Here is a 23,086-nt window from a genome sequence, read left to right as displayed (position 1 = left end):
TGTATTGGGTCCTCAGTGATGAGAAATTTTGGAAATCTGTGATAGTGGGAAAGCAAAAGAAATTAGGAATAAAATAAAAAGTACTTTCTCCTGTTGTCCACCTCGTGGGTATAAAATATATTTTCCCTATGTCTCTCAATATTGACCTTTTCTTTTCTTCTCCCTCAGAAACCCCTTCCATGTTTCTCAGTAATTCTTTATACAGTTTTTCAATATAAAGTCAGAATCCTCTTGCAATCTTCACATTTTCTACTCTTGCTGAAGCACCAGACCATAGAATTCTAAATGGCCCAATGGATATGAATCAAACAAGCATTCTCTCGTTCTTATTGTTACTGCTGCTTTAATGAAAACCATTATAAACCAGGGGATAGGCTGCCCTGGTTTTAAAGAATCATGCTTTTGACATTACATTGTAAAAATATAGAGAGTAGCACACACTTAATTGCAACAGCAAATAAGATAAGCAATGTTGATTAAAGAAATGAACACTGAACTCTAAGTTCCTTTTTCTTGACTTATCTCACCTATACAGAATGAACTCATTTTAATCACTTAATTTCTTTCTTTCCAAGGTGTAACTTCTGTCACTCAGTAATAATTATAATATCAGAGTTATTACAAAGCCAAATGAGACCATATGAAACTTCAAAAAAAAATTGAGAAACACTCCACAATGAAAATGTTTTCTTATAAATAAGCCCAAGGAGAGCACAGTATTATTAAAAGCTCATAGTTTGCTTTTTTAAATATTTTTTTAAAATTTATTTTAGAGAGGAAGGGAGAGGGAGAGAGAGAGAGAGAAAAAAAAAGAAATATAAATGATGAGAGAGAATCATTGATTGGCTGCCTCCTTCCACCCCTACTAAGGATCAAGTCTGCAACCTGGGCATGTGCCCCAACCAGGAATTGAACCATGACCGCCTGGTTCATAGGTCGATGCTCAATCACTGAGCCATGATGGCCGGGCAAAAGCTCATAGTTTTTTAAGTTAACACCTAGATCAAGTTTTAAGTCTATTACTCACTGGGCTCATTTAAGTAAACAACCTTATTCATCAATGTTTAATAGTTAGTTCCTGTCCTTTCTCACAGTTTCTGTAACAATTAAATATGAATCTAAAAAGTACTTAGAAACAATAAAAACTAAGCATACTATATTATTTGTACTAGCACAATCATTAATACTGCTGCTATGGCTATCACTGTGTAGCTACTCTTATGACAACTTATATTATTACTTATGCATCAGAACATAGATTGACTTTAAAAAGTCTAATTGGGTTAGGAGAGTGTTAAACAATAAAAATTCATGTTCATGTTATTTGAACTTTGTGTATCCCTCAGTTGAAATAAAACATTAGTTTACTAGAGGCCCAGTGCATGAAATTTGTGCATGGGCAGGGTCCCTAGGCCTGGCTGGCAATCAGGGCAGATCTGCAGGTCTACCGGCAGGGCGATTGGGAGGACCCCTGCAGACAACTGCTTGACTGGCCTGGGGCCTGCAGGCTGGGGGCAGCTCCTGCATTGAGCATCTGCCCCCTGGTGGTCAGTGCTCATCACAGTGAACAGTCATTCCACCAGTCATTTGTTCATCTGTTTGGTTGATTTGCATATTAGGCTTTTATAATATAGGATAAGCAATCTAATTCAGATTATAGAGATAATTGATTCAAGGCTAAGACATTATCAATATAATTGTTTTTAGTTTATAAGATAAATAAATAATAATCATAGAAAAATAAACCTTTCAAAACATTTTAATCATTAGCCACTGAAATACCACTGATATGTGTATCAAATTATTTATTAAAAAGTGCATCAAACTATTTATTAAAAAGACCCAATCATTTTAGCCTAGTTACAAATGCTAGGGAAATCAAAAGCACAATGAGATATTATTCAATCCTGTTAGGATGACTACTATTTTTAAAAAGAAAAATATATATAACAAGTGTTGATATGGAGAAATTGCAACACTTGTACATGCTGATGGGAATGTAAAATGATGTAGCTGCTATGGAAAACAGTATGGAGGTTCCTCAAAAATTTAAATACAGAAATATCTTATGATCTAGCAATTCCATTTCCTGTTATATATCCAAAGTAATAGAAATAAGATCTCAAACAGATATTTGCATACCCATGCTTATTTCAGCACTATTCACAATAGCCAACATATGAAAATAATCTAAATGTTCATCAGCAAATGAATTAACAAAGAAAATGTGGTATATACAAACAATATATTCCACCTTTAAAAGAAGGAAATCCTGTCATGTGCTACAATTGGATTAACCTTAAAGACAGTATGCTAAGTAAAATAAAATAGTCACAAAAAGATAAATACTGCATAATTGCACTTATCTGAGATATCTAAAGTAGTCAGAAACAGAAAGAAGGATGGTGTTTGCTAGAGGCTGAGGGAAATGGAAAAGGGAGTTGTTATTTAATGAGTATAGAGTTTCAGTTTTACAGCATGAAAAAGTTCTAGAGATCTGTCACATAACAATGTGCATATAGTTAACACTACCATAACATACACGTAAAAATGATGAAGATGGTACTTTTTACGATACGTGTTTTTATCACAATAACAAATAAGAGGCATGAGTTCAAACTATAATGCATCTTCTCTGCTCCAAACAGATAGAAATGATGAATAAAATCCTATCTAATAAAAGAGTAATATGCAAATTGACCATACCTCTGCTACACCCACAAGCCACACCCACAAGCCACACCCACAAGCCAATCAGGAGCAAATATGCAAACAAACCCAACCAAGATGGCTGCAGCCACGGAGAGAGCAGGAGGCTTGGGTTTCCCCAGCACTGGAGGAAGCCAAGCTTTCCGCACAACCTGGCAGGCCCAGGCCTCCACTCAAGGCTACAAAGTTTCAATTATAGAAGATAAATAAATCCCAACAAAAATGGCTGCAGCCACGGAGACAGCAGGAGGCTTGGCTCTGCTCAAGGCTACAAAGTTTCAGTTATAGAAAATAAATAAATCCCAGATACCAGGGCCTCCGCTTGGGTCACCGGGGAGCATGGCTGGCCTGCAAACCACCACAGGCCCCTTGCCCAGACCGCCCCACACCCCAAGGGAACCCCCCCCTTATCCGGGACACCCTTCAGGGCAAACCAGCCAGCCCCCACTGGTGCACCAGGCCTCTATCCTATCTAATAAAAGAATAATATGCAAATTGACCATCACTCCAATACACAAGATGGCTGCCCCCATGTGGTCAAAGATGACTGCCCCCATGTGGACACAAGATGGCCACCACAAGATGGCCAGCAGGGGAGAGCAGTTGGGAGGGACCAGGCCTGCAAGGGAGGGCAGTTGGGGGCGATCAAGCCTTCAGGGGAGGGCAGTTAGGGGTGACCAGGCTGGCAGAGGAGGGAAGTTGTGGACAACCAGGCCTGCAGGGAAGGGCAGTTGGGGGGTACCCAGGCCTGCAGGGGAGAGCAGTTGGGGGGTACCGGGCCTGCAGGGGAGGGCAGTTAGGGGTAAACAGGCTGGCAGCGGAGCAGTTAGGCATTAATCAGGCTGGCAGGGGAGTGGTTGGGGGTGATAAGGCTGGCAGGCAAAAGCGGTTAGGGGCAATCAGGAAGGCAGGCAGGCGAGCAGTTGGGAGCCAGCAGTCCTGGATTGTGAGAGGGATGTCTGACTTCCCGTTTAGGCCCGATCCTACCTGGCAGTCGGACATCCCTCGAGGGGTCCCAGATTGGAGAGGGTGCAGGCTGGGCTGAGGGACACACCCCCTCATGCACGAATTTCATGCACCAGGCCTCTAGTATAAAATATAAAAGGCCTAATATATATAACAAATTTATGTAATATGTAATTTATTACATATATGTAATTTTTTAAAATACATTTCATTTTCAAAATTGAACTATCAGCTGTTAAAGCATGTGATTTAATAACACTGCCTTTATAATCATTCAAAACATGTGTATACATTTCTGGGGGACACCCTATAGAAGGCCTATATGACATAGCCACAACCAAAGCAAGCTAAGCACCTGTACAGGATAGAAATACAAAGCATTGAGCAGGTCCCAGCTACAGGACTACTGAGCTTCAGATCCTGAAGGAGGCCTTGTGACCCAGAATTGTGCTCTGCTCAAATCAATGTCCACAAAAGCCCTCTGTGTACACTAGAGGGCCAGAGGCAGGCTACCACGCCATACCAGGACCTGGGATAGTTTTCCTGCTCCAAGTTTTAAAAAGGCTGAAATAAAATATGCAGTTACTACTTTAGGAAGAAGCAATGATAGACATAGCCTCACAATGAGAGGACCTAGACCAAGCCACACCCTAGCCCAGGCCTCCTTCCCTAACCCCAATGTTACACTCAGAGCCTTGAAATGACTCTTAAAATCTTCCTGTAAACTAGAGCCCCTGAAGGGACAATCAAAACATCGATAGGAAGTGAGAGCAGACCTCAGAGGGAGAAGTAGATTTCGGACAGGAAAAGAGGGAGATAAATGTGCCTGCAGATCAAAATTCCAAACACATAGAGAACTCATTCTAAATTCTAACATAATCTGAATCCACTTCTAAAAATGGCAGCCAACAAAATCCACAATTGAAACATGAATTCATTACAAAAGAAATTAACCTTATGGAAAAGTCTGACAAGTATTATAATAATGCTCAGAAAGATAAATGAGTTCATGAATGTCTTTTAAAAGAGTCAGATAATAAAAATAGGAGTCAATATATCAGGAACAGGTAAATATTAAACAGAAACCATTAAATATCCAAACATGAAAATTATAGTGAAATTACAAAACAGATGGCATAAAATTTAGAGTAGATTAATTGGCAAGTTTTCCATGTAAGTCATTTAAGTATTGTTAGCACAAGAGACTGGAAAACATGAGAAATAAAACATATATGGGTTGAGAGTTTAAATTTTCCAAACTTGAAGAACTATGATTCTTTGAATTAGAAGGGAATGCTGAATTCCTAATAAGATAAATTAAAATAGATTCACAACTATTATTATAGAGAACTTGCAGAACATGATGTATAAAGAGAAAAACATATTTTAAGTTTCTTATAACTAGTAGGTTACCAAGGAAGTAAAAAATATTAAACTGGCAGCACACTTGTCATGGTCAGTAACATGCCAGAAGTCAAGGCCATATAAAATTATTGGTCCAGTTCTAATTGTATAACTATCTGAACTATAATTCAAGAGGGAAGGTGAAAGGAAGGCATTTTCATGGAACCAGAATGAAGTGAACCCTAACACACAAAGCAAAGTTTTCAGTTAGAAGAAAACTCAGAGGGACCAAATTTGATACAAACAAAAACAAAAACGATGTGCATAGAAAATTTTTTAAAGATCAGTAAGTTTAACTATTAGCTGTAGAATAATAACCTATCGTGCATATGATTTCATTTTAAAGTGTAACTACTCAAATTGCCAAGGGTGGTGGTGCTCACTGAGCAAGAAAACACGTTCAGATCTGTCAACTGTTTGGAAGAACAGAAACACTGAAAATATTTAACAAACTATATACTTATGTTTGTGTGTATGTTAAAAATAAGGGTAAATCATTAAAGGGATAGAATTATAACCTACCTTTACAAAGTAGTAGACATTTTTAAAAAAAAAATGTTTCAATAATATAAGGAAATAAAGAAAAAATATGGAAGCAAGAAATTATAAACTATAATGATACAAACAAATACAGATGCATTAAAAAATCTCATTAAATACATAGGGATGAAAGTCACCTATTAAAACATACATTTTCCAAAATGGATCTTTAAAGTTTAGCTCTACACTCCTAATATCACTCTGTCTTTCTCTCTCCTGGTGAGAGGAAAGTTAGAAGTAACAAGGGAATTAATTCCTGGCTAAAAATGAATACAAATTATGTAAATGGCACTAGATAAATGATACTGCTTGTGAATTTCTTTTGAATGCTCTGTTTATTTCTTTAGGACATCTTGGGTCACACACCCTTCTCTCCTTCAGTTATGGCCCTTCCTGGTATGCCCAACTGCACTGTTTCACATAAAGTAGGAAACTGCTTTTCAAATAACTTCAAAACTTAATATATACAAAAACACCCAGGACAGCCTATGTTAACAGCCTGTTTTTAACTCACCCCAGGGCTCCTGGCTGCATTAGTGTTCTCCTGCTGAGGCAAACCACAGAGATAGCAGCAGTATGAAGGTGATAAAGCCTTGACACCCAATTCTCTTTCAGGTCTGCCTCCCGCATACTGGTCCCTTTTAGCCCTAATACAGCATCTTAGACCTATACCCCTGTTTAAAATTTAAAATCAGCATTTACTCCTATTGGTCCTATCCAGAAAGAGGGTGATTTTAAAAGGAGGAGGCCTGATGATTGATGCCAGTGATGCCATGCTTATAAAGGAAAATTGCTCCCAGTAGCCTGGCAGGACCATAAACAGGGAAAAGCATTGCAATTCTTGGTATGAGGCAGGTTTCATTTAAGTGAAGAAGAAAACTGAAACTCTAGGTACCTAAAACAGGTAACTCAGCAACAGCTGACTACTGGCTTTACTAAGGCATTATTAGCTCCTTTACAACAACAAAAAAGCACCTACAGTAAGATTCTCTTGGCAAGAATTTCTTAAAACTTCCTCTGATGAGCTCAAGCCATGCATCTCTGAAAATGCTGCAGAGTATAAAGGTTAGTCATCTCATACTGAAAATCCAGCCTCCTCCCAGGAACTCTGGGATTGCATCCAACAGGGTGACCACTCCACACTTCCGCCCCCTACACATTCACACACACACACACACACACACACACACACACACACACACACACACAGGCTCTTACACAACTGCCTCCTGCCTATACTACCACTGCCAGACTCTGTGTTTTTCCTTCTCCCAGACCTTTGGAAATCACTCTGGTCCAGAGAAATAAACTCTACAGCTTCTATGGAACTACAACCTGAATTACAACCTCTTAAATAAATAAATAATCACCTTCTAAATATAAATATGAGCGTAATATACTCTACCTTTAGCTGTTGACCTGATGACTGATTAAATCCTTAAATCATATTATCCCTAGGATCATCTCCATGTTTTAGCTTATAACACATTCAATTTTTTTTAAAGTTTAAGAAACTAAAATTATTTTAAATAACAACCTGTTATCTTTCTTTTTCTTATTTTCATTTTTACATTTAAAGCACAGACTCACAATAACTGGACATTAAGAACTGTTAGAATTATGGCACACCAAGAGTGAGAGCCCACTGTTTTGACCAAAAATATATTTACCTTTAAGTATTGTTTTGAGTAGAAACTGTTAAAAAATGTATATGTATACATCTAGTATATAAAAGCATATTTAGATCTAAATAAGTTGAACAGTAAAACAGTAACTTTAAGAATTCTAATATGGCCCAGCCAGTGTTGCTCAGTGGTTGAGCATCAACCTATGAACTAGGAAGTCACGGTGATTCTCTCTCATCACTGATGTTTCTCTCTCTCCCTCTCCCTTCCTCTCTGAAATCAATAAAAATATATTTTAAAAAAAGAATTCTACTATGAATGACAGATACATTACTAATATCAAGCAAAATATACCAGAGATTCATTTAACTGAATATTAAAAAAGTTTAATAGCAGTTATTCAATAATTGATTTAGTATCTTGTAGGCATAAGTGAACTTCCTGAATAACCTTGTGTTATTTACTGAGAACACAGAAAGTAAGAGTGAAAATCTGTAGCCATGATTTTCAAGGATATTTCTTCTTGAACTACAAATAGACAAGTCCCTTATAAGAGCACAGAAATTATATATACACAAGGTTCCGTGCAGCCATATTCTCTCTCAATGCATAAATTATTATCTTAAGATTGAGATAGGCATCAGAATATCATTAACTTCTTTATAACATGTCAGTGCTGATAATGTAGCCACTGATGTTACCTAATCTTATCAGCTTCAGATTTAAAAATGACGTTAGACAACATCATTTTAAAGGTCCAGAAATTCAGTCAAAGAGAGGAGGTAACTTGCCCAAAGGGATAACTTTAGAGTAACTGAATGCAAATTAAACTTAAATATCCCAGCCCTTAATCCAGAGCTCAGCCCACACATTCACATTGTCTTCAAAGTGACCAGTTACTGCAGGAATCTGACCCATTAGGTACTGCACAGATTTTATTAAATACAACAGAAGCATAATCGATTTTCAAAGTTCTTCCTCCATAGTCAGAGAAGACTCCCAGACAAACTGAAGAATCTAGCTTCCCAACAGGAGAAAGGAAAAATGACTCACCTCTTACATTAAACAGAAAGGTACAATTCAAAAAATAGATTATCCTCCAGAAGTGGAAGCTAGATGAAGAGAATTTACATTGCAAGAAAGTAACTAGCTCTTTCTCAACAGGACGACGTTTATGACATTCTGAATTATAAAATCTTCATAATAAGCCTGACATACTGACTCAGAGAATATAAAATTATGTCAACTGCCACTTTTTCCCCCCTGAAATAATGGAATGATGGTCACTCCAATGCCAGTTCTCCTCTCTCTCTCTCTCTCTCTCTCTCTCTCTCTCTCTCTCTCTCTCTCTCTCACACACACACACACACACACGAAAAGGGACTTACTGAGCTGTAGAGATAGCCTTCACCATTCATGGCCACATAGAGGCTGGCCTTCACCCCTTGGATGGCCACCACACGCAGGCCCACAGGAATTAGATTGAAGAGAGCTAGAAAGGAAAAAGACAGAGAGGAAAGGGATCAGTGACCTTTTGAATAAATCATCTCGCTTATTAAGATAACTCTTTTGGGAATTAAAAACTATGAACCAAAATGGAGAGGGAGAGGGAGAGGGAGAGGGAGAGAGGGAGAGAATGAATGTCTAAGGGTGAGGCCAACTCACCCTTCTTGTCTCTGCACCACCACTATGTGGTTCCAGGTAAACCACATAAACTCATCTGTAATGAAGGGTTTACATTGGAAGGTTTCTAAGGGCCCCACCTGGATCTGAGAATTCAAGATCTCCCCTCCACAAAATGAACAACATTCAAACCACGTAATATAAGATGTTTGGCTTTTTAACAAATAATTTAAACCACATTTTTTTCAATAGTGGAACATGTTTATAGTAAAAATTGCTAATAAAATATGATCTTTGTAACAAATGCCAGACTTCTTCCTTTGTTCTCACCACTGTCCTTGTGCTACTGAAATAACTTAAGAAGTACAAGACCTTGAGGTCTAGTTGGGGAAAGAAAGCTAAGACATATGGAATCATCTGATACAGGATATAATTTATGTCTATAATTAAATGTAATATATGCATTCTATATATATTCTCTGTGTTACAGAGTTCAGGAAAATGGAAGGTCTGTGTGGAATGAAGTAGTCAGGAAATGTCTTACACAGAAGATGGGACCTGAGTTGACACCTAAAGAAAGGACAGCAGTTGAGTGAGCCAGGGACAAAAGAACGTTTAGTGGGGCAGTAAATTAGGTGGCTCTGCAGGGTAATGGGTGTGTACAGGAAGGGACTGGCAGATTGGAGGATTTATTTCATATTGGGAAGAAATGGAAAAGAACACCATGTAGATAAGGTAGGGATAAATAACTGAGACTCTGGCATTCTAATCTTAGAGATCTGGACTTTCCAAATGGGCAATAAGAAGTTGGCATAAAAGGATTCAAGCAGCAAGATTATAAAAATGTGTCAGACTTTCAGACAACATAGTTTCTAAACCCACCACATAGAAGCTGCATGATGTTGAGCTATTCATTTAACCTCTCTGCTTTACTTTTTCTGTCTGTAAAATGGGCATACTAATCCTCACTGCACAAAACTGACAGAATAATCAAATGCATCATCATGTTCTTGAAAGTGTTTTATAAACAGAGATGTGGTCTCTCTTATGAGTTATTTGTCATTAATATATAATTTCCGATTGTCAAATAAGGTTAGCATAGGGTCTGATGTAAAAACTCATATATCACTCTAGTAATGTTGAATTTATATTCAGAAGGTTATTTATTACTTTTAAAAAATAATACTTCATATTTGTGCAACACAATTTTCAAAATGCTTGTAAATCCATTATTGTATTTGACCTGCCACCACAAACACTAAGAAGAGTTCAGGACAGAAAGACCATCCTAATTTTTAGAAGGGCAAACAGGTTCAAAGAGATAACCCAGGTAAAACAGCATCTGAACAAAGCCTTTCTGGCTCTTTAATGTGGTTACCTGTCCAAAATATCCTATTTCCCCCCTTCTTCCATTTCAAGTTTAATTTCTCCTAATAACTGTTCTTACCCTCTTGCAAAATAACAGATGATTTAGCTATTTCCCTACATAACTTGCAGCTAGCTGTGGCTACAGATTCAGTACTAGCCAATAAGATGTAGGCAGAAGGGTCTCTGTATGCATGAAGCCTCCTTCCCTAAAGACAACTCTTGCCCTGATCTCAACCCTTTGCCTAGCTGTTGCTTAAACAGTGTGGTGGTTGGATCATCTTGGACCATGAGAACAAGGGCTACTCCTAAGGGCATGGTAGCAGGAGAGCTGGAAGGAATTGGGTCTCCAAGGACTTTGTGGAGCAGTGGCACCAGTCACACATTCAATGTCCTAGGTCTGCCATTTATGTGAGAAAATAAGTCTGTGCAACACAGCTAATCCTAATAATAACTGATAGAGATTGGTAATGAAAGCAGAGTTAACAGGAAAGATACAAACTAGTGTAAGATACTTATGCATTGTAAATAATCACATCTACTAGAAAATACCAAGTTTAATGATAATTCTTATGAGAAAAGTAATGAAATCCAAAATTGTACATAATGTCTTTCCAAGGTAAAGATTTCTCAGGGAAAATGCAGGAGCATTGGTTCCTTTAGCTGAAACAGAAATAGAAAAGCAACTATGAAGCTTTACCTATCTAATGAGAGTGAGAAAACTACTCAAGCTAGGCAGGGACAAACACTTGTGTGAAAGTTTTATATGAACCACAAGGTGACAATGACTTTAGATACTGTGTTTTGGGAGATTTAACAAGTTCATTTAAAAAATCAGTTCAAAAACCAACTTGTAATTAGACTTTTTAGTAGTAAAAGCTACAAACTGTTCTCTTTGGGAGGGTCTGCATCTGCCTCCTAAAATCTTGAGAAATGGAAAATGACTTACCCTTACCTACTATTTCTCTTCAGTGTAGCACCCTGGCTCTACCCCACTGGAGGCCTTCACTACTCAGTGGGAATTCCTCCTAAGTCTCCATTCTTTCTCTTCCTCCTCAAAGCCAGGCCCCAGCTCATGTAACTGAGATACACCATTCAAGTACCTTGCATCTACTCCTACCATTTCCCTTCTTATAACCTCTAGCAATGGATCCCTCAATGTCTACAGGATGGATCCAAAGTCTTTACTTTGGTCCTCAAAGCCCTTTGCAACCTGGTTCCAACCCAATATTCTATTTTATCACCTGTCACTCATTTCATCCACTCTCACCAGCTTTTAAGAGATTTTTCCATTTGCTAAGTTCCCCCTTGATCTTTAACTAGGCTGATCTTTTTATTTTATTTTATGCTCTCTTGAAAAAAACTATTTTCCCATAGATAAATTTGGTCAACTCTTTTCATCCTTTAAGACCTATCTTATTGAAGTACTTCATGAATCTTATCTACAATTGTTATAAGATGAAGAGGTGTGTTCATAGAATATAAATGCAAAACAAGGCAAAAGAAATGAAATGAATCAAATAGTTAAAATATTTTAGGATTTTTCCAGGTATTATAATCTTTGTAATAGCTTTCAGCTTTTAAAATGTAGTCTTCTGTGATTTATTTTCTTACCCTACTCAGTTTTGTACCAAACTTTCATTCCACCATACTATATTTATTTTTCAAAAGGGTCCCCAAAAGTATATAAATTTTAGGACCTATAACACTTAAGTCCATCTCAGAATTAAATTTAAGTGAAAGGAGAGAATGAAAGAAAGTAACAAATGGGAAAGGAAAAACTAAAGATATTATATTACTTGAATGTCTACTTTTGTTTTCAGGCATTGTGCCAGGCATTCTGATATGCAAAATGTCATTTTTAAAATAAACTAGATCTATGACTACTTCACTTTATTTCAGGGATAAAAATATTACCTTATATTTTGGGTACAAAGTGGATAAATAAAGGGAATGAAAAGTGTCATCCTAAACTTTGGTGTAAAATTCCATGGCCTTAATTGAACTCTCATATAGAACTTTGTAAATATTTTGATAATGCCCCTGATTTATCATTTATCATTTATTGAGCACTTACTATATGCCACATGTCATACTTAGGCCACGGAAATAGATGTATCCAACAGATGTGGTCTCTGAGGAATTACTTTAATCTGTAAATCTTTCTGAAACTCGTACTATCCCGTGGGCAAGTGAAGGCCCTAGAAACTTGTACTACTATTCTCATTGCCTTGCATAGCATCTTGGTCGTAGAAGTCACTACTCAATATTTGCCAAATAAATAATGAATCAGCAGTGGTTTCTCTTTAAGCTTTCTTATTTACAGCTTTTCTAGGTCACATTTTCATAATTAAGCATTAAAGAAAAAAAAACTGAAGATAACCTTTACCACACATAGTATATATTCAAATGTGGAATTTAAAGGGAAAGCCAGAACCCTACATGATACAAAGTTTGAGAGGATATAAACATAGGATGCATGGGGCCAGTGTGTGTGTGTGTGTGTGTGTGTGTGTGTGTGTGTGTGTGTGTGTGTGTGTAAGGGGATTCAGGTTTGTGGGAATGAAGAGGAAAGGAAAAGTTTTGGGAATCTGTTACACCCAAGATATTAAACATCTTGTAAAATTATATTGAACCAGAAAAAAAGAGTATTTTGTAAAAATGCTATGTTATTATTCAACTTAATTTCTACCTGTCTACCATTATCCACAAAAGTTATTCCAGTGACAAAATCCAAAGAACATCAGAAAGTACCTAATGCGACAACCAATAAAGATGCAAAGAAGAAAAAGAAGGAAAAGGGAAGAAGAAAAGGAGGAAGAAAAGGAGAAAAAAGTTCATTCCAACTGGTAAAACCTTCTTTTCAACAGGTAAATCCAGCATCTTCCTAAGAAACTTCTAAGGGCGGGCTCCTTATTGTTTGTAATAATGAAGCACTATAAAAGTGCAGTTGTATTTTAAAATTCTGGGTTGAATTTGCTGAATAGGCAATGAAATAAATGCATTTTATGACCCACTAAAAACACAAGTAAATTTATAGTGGAAAATACTGAGAGAGAATGGAACTATTTGGGGTTATAATCTATGCACTCCCAATATAAGATCATCTTGAAAATTCAGTATCATTTCCCATACTTCAAAATGGTCTCAGTAAAGATATTTCATTAGAGTGTAAATGATATTATATCCTAAAGTTGATACCATATTGTTTTCCCCTTTAATCCTATAGTCTCTTGCAAAACCATTCCTGAACATGCAATGAAACAAAAGCAGTCATATTTTTGTGCAAAAAAATTAAAATTTAAAGTTATCAAGACTGCATTATAAAATTTACAAAAGCCTCCATTAGTCAAAAAAGGGGGGATAGTAGGGTAATATCATGTAAGGAAAAATATCCTATAAGTAAATTACATCTAGAAAACTTTTACTTACAAAATTGGTTTTCATTTGTAATGCTAACAGCAAGACACCCATGAAAAACATACATGGTGTCTAAATAAGACAAAGGAAAATCGTTTGGGCAAAAATAAAAAGGATCCCAAATCAATTATATAGAAAAGATTCCTTTATTAACTTTTGATCGAGAATATGTTTGTATATTTTCAGAAAACAACTCCAAGACCATGTGGATTCCTGCAACAGAGAGGAATTGACAGGTCTGTTCCAACCACGAAGACAAGAGGAGAAACAGTCCAGAGATAGAAGACGCTGACAATGCCTTGCCACGCTAGCAGTCAGCAGCTGTGCGACGCAGCAGGTTGCCTAGGACCAAACCAGAGAGGGTCGGACCTGCATTGCCACCATGTGCCCACCATCCAGATATCATTGCTGACATGTACATTTAAGGAACTGTTTGATATTGAAACGGGGACTCATAACTGTTGGACATTGAAATTGGGACTCAAACATTTTTTGTTATTATATGTTTATTTCTAGTCTGCAGAGGCAAGATTTTTTAAAGGAAAGAAATGGGGAAAAATAGATACAGAGGCAAAGAAGCATTGAACAGACTGTCAAACTACAGCGGGAAGGCAGAGGAGGTTGAGGAGGGGGGTGGTGTAAGAGATCAACCGAAGGACTTGTACACATGCATATAAGCATAACCAATAGATAAAAGACACTGTGCGGCAATAGCTAAGATTTGGAAACAGCCTAGGTGCCCATCAGCAGATGACTGGATCAGAAAACTATGGTACATCTACACAATGGAATACTATGCTGCCGTAAAAAAGAAGGAATTACTACCATTTGTAGGCACTTGGATGGAATTAGAGAACATTATGCTAAGTGAAATAAGCCAGTCAATGAAAGAAAAATACCACATGATCCCACTCATTTGGGGATAATGAAAAACATTATAAACTGATGAACAAAAAGATAGTTACAGAGGCAGTAAAGCATCAAACAGACTGTCAAATTACAGGGGTAAGGTTAGGGAGAGGTGGGGGAAATAAGAGATCAACTGAAGGACTTATATGCATGTATATAAGAGTAACCAACGGATGCAAAACATTGGGGGGTGAGGGCATGTATGGGAGTGGGGTGGGGGTGGGGGGCAATGGTAAGATATGTACACATATAATACCTTAATAAAAATTTGAAAAGAAAAAAAAAAATCACTGAATTACATACCTTTAAAAAAAAAAAAAAAAAAGACACTGTGCGGGAGGGCAGGTAAAGGAATGTACTGGGGGGAAGAGGAGGCCAGGGGGAGGTCAATGGGGGGGAAAAAAGGAGACATATGTACTACTATTTGTAATACTTCAAACAATTAAAAAAAACATTTGTAACTGTAATATTTATAATAATATTCATAGGCCACTCAATTGCTTTCCCATTAGTCATGAAAATAATATTTATTTCTGGCAATTATTTATCATTTACTAAGGTCAATTTTTTTCTCCCTCTCTGCTTTCAATAGGAAAATGATCTTAAGGAACAGTCAACAATTGGGAGATAGTCTGAGCTATTAAATCCAATATGCAAGTGGTTATACAAATTATGGGACAAAAATGGTAAATTTTAAAAAACTGGAAGCTATCATAAAAATTATAAAATCTGGGAAATAATAAAATATTTTAATTAACAACTTGATGGATACATTTCAATACATCTTCTCCATTATTTTGTATGAATAATCCCTAAAAACATTGTATAACAACAATTTTATAATATAGTCAGGCATTTAATTATTCCCTCATCCTAGTTCCATAGCATTCCATACATAGCATTTATCACATTGCTTTTTCATATTAATGTGTTTGCCTAAGTCTCCCTGCAAACTAAGAATTCTTCAAGAATATGAAATATTTATTTCATCAAGACTGCATTGTACAGTAGAAGCCTAAACAGTGTGGTCACTAAATTTAATTCTCTAAAACAGCATTTCTTACAGAAATTAAGTGAAAGATGTGATTGTCCTATTTCTTTAGCTATTGAGTCAAGGAAACAAGACTGGGATGAGGACTGAAGATCAGTCCAGAGGACAGAGCTATTGATCATGATCTCTTCTCCTAACATTTAACAACTTTGTGACGAAGCAATGTAACCTCACGGACCTTTAGTGTCTGCTCTAAATGCTTCACTGACATTATGAAGGTCAATTAAAATATTTTTAAAAAACACTTGTTAAACCATAAAAGTAAATTACAAAGTATCATTCTAGAGCAGCCATGGGCAAACTACGGCCCGCGGGCCGGATGCGGCCCGTTCGGCTATTCTATCCGGCCCGCGGAGCCGAAAGAGCGGAGGGTTCTCTTGTTCTCCCCTCCGCTCCTTTACTTTGAATTTATATTAGTTCACACAAACACTCCATCCATGCTTTTGTTCCAGCCCTCCGGTCCAGTTTAAGAACCCATTGTGGCCCTCGAGTCAAAAAGTTTGCCCACCCCTGTTAGAATTCTAGAGCATTCATAAAGGGCGTACATGGCAGAGAAACCTGAGGCATCATTATGTCATGTTTTAACTTGAATTCCTTAATATGTCATGGGAGAAAAGGCAGCAATGCCTTTCAGCTTATATATTTATGACCCAGAGAGCAAAAACAACTTTGAATTTAAAATAAAGCAATGAAAAGGATGTAAAAAATCAACATAATTTGGCTATGTGACTTTCAGTCTCGCTGACCTATTTTATAAACAACTGGTCAAAATAATTCAACTGTCTGATTTATTTTCTGCATTGAATTCACTGATTTATAAAATGAATTAATGATTTGGGGCTTAGAGAATTAAAAATTTTCTTGTAAGCATTGGCTAATAGCAAACATTGTGGATTTTCTACATAGTGAAAATGAGCAACATGGTGATCCTCTTTTGAAAAAAGCTAGTAGAAATGTTTGCCTTAGCTGTAGTAGAAATCCTACCATTGGCTTTTACTCCTGACATCATCATATAACCTTTCTTGTGTTACTTCAGAGAGGTTCAGAAACTTGAATAATTAGCAAGTCAATTCAATGTGATTCTTCTTTTTACCTTAAGATGAAAAATGAAGCATATCACTATCGATAATGAAGGCAAATGCCTTTCATCACTCATCCTCTGCAGCCAATTTATCTTACACAGACTTGTCTCACTGTCCATTTCAAGAACTCAGTGAATAGCACAGGTGCTGTCCATAAGATCAATGGGCAAAAACATCCACCAAGAAATCGCTGCATGTTTTTAAGCTTTTAGATTTGTATCTTCAACAAATCTTTCCTCACAAGTTATGTTGCCCAAATGGACACTGTGGCCTAATAGGTTTATTTATTAAATCATTCACATACACTCCAGACGTTGTGCTAGACACTTGTAATACAGTGGTATAAAAGGCAGACATGGTACCAGTAATCACTATGGTAAAAGTCTAAATTGTAAAAGAATAGTCCCATATGTGTACTCTGAATCCACCTTTACAGAGGAGGGCAATGAAGCTCAAAGATGTGATTTTTCCCAAGGTCATTAAGTCCACCAAGAAAAAGCTAGGATGTGAACCTAGGTTCTGGTGTCTGTAAAGCTAGGAAAAAAAAATTGTTGCTCTTAAAAAGTAAAAGTAAAATTCTAGTAACCACAATCTAAGCAGTTGTAAAGAAAGTGAGGAAAAAAATAGAACTATAATAAATATATTGAAGCCTTAAAAGATTGTTTCAAACCAAGTAAAAATGTCCCACCCAGAAAATATAAAATCTTTAGTTCTTCTTTATTAAAAGCACATACAAACACAAGCAAACTTGCTTGAGATGGCGTAGGCATGCTCAACCAAAGCTTTACACTTCATTATCATTAACTAGCAAAACGAGAAGGCAGTTTTGAAAATGTATGCATATAATACTGATAAGCAATTACATTTAAATAGTAGAAAGTCAATGAAATACCACAAAGAAAACACTCATAATTCCACTCAACTTATGTTAAAATTGACACTGAAAGGTTATATTTGCTGCTCACAATTTAAATATATACACAAGAAAGCAAAAGTGAGCTTACAGTTGTATGTATGCAAAGCAGTTTATTCTTATATTATTATTTATTAATTATTGTATTATCTCCCACACAAACAACTGTAAACCTACTTTTGACCCACTCTATATATCATCCTCAATCCAAAATTATTTCTATTGAAATAAATGTGGTAAGATTTGTTTTTAAAAGAAATGGAGGGGGGAATAGAATTAAAAAAAAAATAAGATGATAATTTTTGTCATTATTATTCTCTAACTTAAAATCGTCTCCTTCATATCATCTCTAGTTACACATACCTAGTTACACATTTATTTTTTCCAAAGCACCACATTTCACCTATCACTCAGTTGCAATTGCTCAATCACATTCACTGGTTCCCCATGCTCTAAAATATGGTCCTGTGATGCTTCCACTCAGAGGTCCTCAAACTACAGCCCATGGGCCACATGCGGCCCACCGAGGACATTTATCTGGCCCGCCGGGTGCCGCTGCCTGTCCTGCTTAGCAGCCGACTCATCCCGGGCCCGCAGTGCGCATAGGAATTTGTTCATAGTTTTTTTTTTAAAACTATAGTCCGGCCCTCCAACGGTCTGAGGGACAGTGAACTGGCCCCCTGTTTAAAAAGTTTGAGGACCCCTGAAAATTCTGCTTCATCCAAATTAATCAGCTCTTTCTCACACAACAGGGCAGGAGTTTTCTCTGGTAGGTGCTTTTGCACCTCCTTATCTGAAATGCAGTGCTCCTAATCTTAGGTCACATGCTTTATTCCTATTCTTCAAGATTCCATTTAAAATCCACTCTCACTGAGCACCACAGCTTTGGAGGATTGCTCTCCTCTCTGAAATCTTGTGATTTTTCTGTATTAAGTTTTGTCTTATATAAATGTTCAACTGCTCTGGGAGCAGCTAGAAGGCATGAGTAGTATGGGAATCATCTTTGCAATCCAGTAACTAAAACTGAGTTGGCCTTCAATGTGTTGGAGTTAATGAAGATGAAGTATTCATGTAGTGTCGTATGTGAAACTCCAGTCATTTTGTTGTAGTTGCCTGAAACTATGTCTTAAGAAAATATTTGAGGCTAGGCCACAATGAATGTGAAATGTAATGATGTCTGCCATAGACACACGAGGGGCACTTGGCCATTTCTTTGTCATCTCCAGGTTGAGGGCATCCTTTTACAATTAATTTTATTTTTTAAATATATTTTATTGATGTTTTACAGAGAGGAAGGGAGAGAGATAGAGAGTTAGAAACATCAATGAGAGAGAAACATCAGTCAGCTGCCTCCTGCACACCTCCTACTGGGGATGTGCCCGCAACCCAGGTACATGCCCTTGACCTGAATCAAACCTGGGACCTTTCAGTCCGCAGGCTGACGCTCAATCCACTGAGCCAAACCAGTCAGGGCCATCCTTTTACAATTAAATATCACAAAACATTTCATAAAAGAACACCAATTTGCACTCTACTTTAAAAAATATCTTATTGCATAACTCTGTCTCAAAGTTTTTTGCTGTTGTTTTTTAAAAAAGTTCTGATGCCTTGCCTTACCCATGACAACTAAATAAACATATTTTAAAAAATAGTTTTATTGATTTCCAAGATGAAGGGAGAGGGAGAGAGGGATAGAAATATCAATGATGAGAGAGAATCATTGATCGGCTGCCTCCTGCACACCCCCTACTGGGGATCAAGCTTGCAACCCAGGCGTGTGTGCTGACCAGGAATTGAACACTGACCTCCTGGTTCATAGTTCAATGCTCAACCACTGCGTCACACCAGCTAGGCTAAATAAACATCATCAGGGTTGAACCTAAGCATCAATTAAAAAACAACAACAACAACAAAACCTTCTCAGATGATTCCACAGCACCCTATTGTTAAAAAGCTATTTCATATTCAGTAGTTCTGGGGTAGTTCTAACAAGCTCGGAGGTAATGCTGGTCCTTACCAATCCTGACCAGCCAGTGGTTCAAAGCCTAGTGCAGGCAGCCTAGGCTTCTCTTGCATCTTCCTGGAAAGGCAGAATCTGGGGCCACATCCAAGACCTACTGAATCAAAATCTGCAGTTTAACAAGACCCCTAGATGATTACCATGCACTTAAGGTTTGAGAAGCACGGTTCTAGATGGGTGATCCTCAATGTATGTTCTTGTGAATTTGTTAGAAATACCAACACTCCAGCCCCCACTCAGACATACTAAAAGAGAAACTCTGGGGATAAGTCTCCCAAATCAGTAGTTTACCAAGCCTTCCAGGTGATTCTGATGCACACAAAAATATGGGAAGAAACATTCTGAAATAAATCACTGTTCTTACACTTGAATGCACTTTGGAATCATTGGTGTTATTTTAAAAGAATACCAATGTCTGGATTTCATCCTCAGAGATTCTGCTTTTATTGATCTGGAGTAAGACGTGGGCATCAGGTTTTCAAACGTACCCAAGTGATTCTAACATACAAAAACCTTGGAACCATTATTCGAGAGAACTTGGACATGGGTAGGTAGACTGTCTTCCTTTGCATCTTGGTAGGACTTACCCTGCTCAGATTATCAGCAGAATTAAAGGACTGAGGACAGACCACGTATAACTGTATTCATTCTAATACACTCAGAGGGAAATTCCAAGTGCAGTGGGGCTTAATCGCATCTAAATTAGACTTTCATATAATTCCCCCGAAGATATGAAGCTTGGGCCTAGAGCAGAAAAGAGTGCTGAAACGGAAGATATATTGCCAAAAAGGCTTGTTATACAATTCTTCAAAGCTCTGCTCAAGTCCTACATTTCCCCTGAAATTATTCTTGATCATATTTCAGCAGCATAGATCTCTCCTCTTTAGACTTTCCAAAGTGTTCCCTTCCTGGAGGGTAAATGTGATGTTATAGACTTTAGTCTTTACACATATTTCCCAATTTGCAGATGAGCTTCAAAGTGCTAAGCAAATGGACCAAGTTTATACAGCTGGTAAATTGAGAAATACATATTAATTTCCATAACTGTCTGTCACTAAAACCCTACAGGCTATTCACACATTATACTGCTTCCCCATTTACCAGTACTGATTTCTGGTATACACTAAAGGAACAATAAAAATGAGGTCTTCTGCCAATCCCTAAGTAAGAAGGAGCAAAGAGAAGCTTTATTTAGAATATTTTTTAAAAACTAAGTTTTTTTTAATACTATGGAGTGGGCTTAGTATTGCGGTACAGACACTTTTTGACATTGGTTTCCTCCTCATTTCTGTCTCAGTGCCAGGGAAAGCAGATGTTCAAAGTGCACCCTCACTAAATCTTGGCTGGATGCTTGCCTGCTCAGTACTACTCTATCTAGCCTACTGCATAATACATGAATATTTATATACACACATACTACACGCCTCAAACTTCCCAAGTGAGATATATGAAACAGGAAACCACATTAATTAAGATATTTAAAATGATTGTTTAATGGTTAATTAATCCAAAACATGTATTAATTTACAGTTTAAATACATCAAGCATATTGAAGAAAAATCCTCTCAAGTTAATGTTTAGCCTCTCTAAAGTACACCACCATATTTTATAAAAACCACCATATTTTATAAATAAATGCTTTTTAAAAGTGTTGTGAGAAGAATTCAGGGATATAATTTAGGGACTATTTATTATGCACTAAATAATAACCAGAAAAGAGACTGGGGTTCAATATAGAGTGGGTAATGTTCTAGGCATTAACTCTAGAACAAATAAACTCACTGAGTTCAAATCCCGGGTCTACAATTTAATAACTGTGTGACTATGAACTAATAAGTTAAACTTCCTGTGCCTCAGTTTACTCACCTACAAAGGAGGAATGATTACTGGAGCTGATATATAGAATCATTGTGATAGTTAAATGAGTAAAATTCATAAAGTTTTGAGACCTTTACCAGTCCCTTAGAAAATACTCAGTAAACATTAGCCATTATTATCTAATTTACCCCAAACTATAGGTTAAGGAATCTCTCATTGAAAATATATAATTCTTCCTTTATACTTCATAGTAGTATGTCCTGGAAAACACCAGTCCATATGAGAATAAAGTTATGATCTAGCCCTTATTTAGTTGGTGGCTACAGCCTGAATGCATAAGTGAACCAATTGCATATAACAAATTCCACTTCCATTAATTACTATCTATATTAACTGGAAGAATGTAGGTAAATCTGTATAGTCTTCCAAGCAATAACTTGAGGAGGGAACACAGGATATGGATATAATAGAACTGAATTTTCTTACCGTGAACAAATAAATTCACCTCTCAGAGCCTCAGAATCAGGCAATTCAATTTCAGAGGGATTTTTAATGATCTCTAACTCATTACAACTCTAATTTAATACTCTTTACCATTACTTCAAGAACATCCCTCCCCTACTTTTTTTAATTCTTAAAGCACCTGAATAGGCATATGTATGTATATATATATATATATATATATATATATATATATATATATATATATATATTTCTTTTCTTGCAAAATAAGTTTAAATTGTTCTACTTGTCCTACTTGAATAAAAAAGAAGCAACATCTCCTCTCCTCTGGGTAAATGTACCGTTTATGTACTTTTAGAAAATGTCTCTGTAATTATCACCATGAATATCTAGTCACATAACACTTTGAAGGTATATTTAATACTGTGCAAGAGTGTGTTCTTTTACTTTTATTGCTATAATGTTCACTTTTCCAAATGAAGCATATTCATCATCCTTCCTGTTTTCATAATCCTATCTAATAAAGAGTAATATGCAAATTAACCATCACTCCGCTACACCCACAAGCCACACCCACAAGCTACACCCACGAGCCAATCAGGAGCGAATATGCAAACAAACCCAACCAAGATGGCTATGGCCACAGAGAGCAGGAGAGAGGCTTGAGTTTCCCTGGCAATGGAGGAAGCCAAGCTTTCTGCCTGCCCTTGCTGGCCTAGGCCTCCACTCAAGGCTTCAAAGTTTCAATGATAGAAGATACATAAACCCAAACAGAAATGGCGGCAGCCACGGAGCTGGAAAGAGCAGGAGGCTAGGGTTGCCCCCGGTGATGGAGGAAGCCAAGCTTTCCGCACACCCTGGCTGGCCCAGGCCTCCGCTTAAGGCTACAAAGTTTCAATTATAGAAGATACATAAATCCAAAAAAAAATGGCTGCCGCCACGGAGTAAGCAGAAGGCTTGGCTCCACTCCAGGCTACAAAGTTTCAATTGTAGAAGATAAATAAACCCCAGATACCAGGGCCTCTGCTTGGGTCGCCAGGGGGCGTGGCCGGCCTGCAAACTACCACAGGCACCACACCCAGGCTGCCCCATGCCCCAAGGGAACCCCCACCCTGATCCAGGACACCCTTTAGGGCTGGCCCCCACCTATGCACCAAGCCTCTATCCCAGGGGTCCTCA

General features: G+C 37.3%; 1 protein-coding gene across 4 annotated transcripts in view; it reads right to left on the bottom strand.

The window, feature by feature from the left end:
- Nucleotides 1-23,086, bottom strand: part of FGF12 (fibroblast growth factor 12) — a 558,339-nt gene that overhangs the window by 193,754 nt on the left and 341,499 nt on the right. For all 4 annotated transcript variants that reach the window (XM_080652333.1, XM_080652334.1, XM_080652335.1 and 1 more), the window contains one exon: nt 8,633-8,736. In XM_080652333.1, the coding sequence (XP_080508459.1) occupies nt 8,633-8,736 (104 nt within the window). The remainder of the gene's footprint in view (nt 1-8,632; nt 8,737-23,086) is intronic.

This window comes from Plecotus auritus, assembly GCF_963455305.1.
Source record: "Plecotus auritus genome assembly, chromosome: 2".
NCBI classification, from domain to species: Eukaryota; Metazoa; Chordata; class Mammalia; order Chiroptera; family Vespertilionidae; genus Plecotus; species Plecotus auritus.
This window is presented reverse-complemented; position numbering and strand designations above follow the sequence as displayed.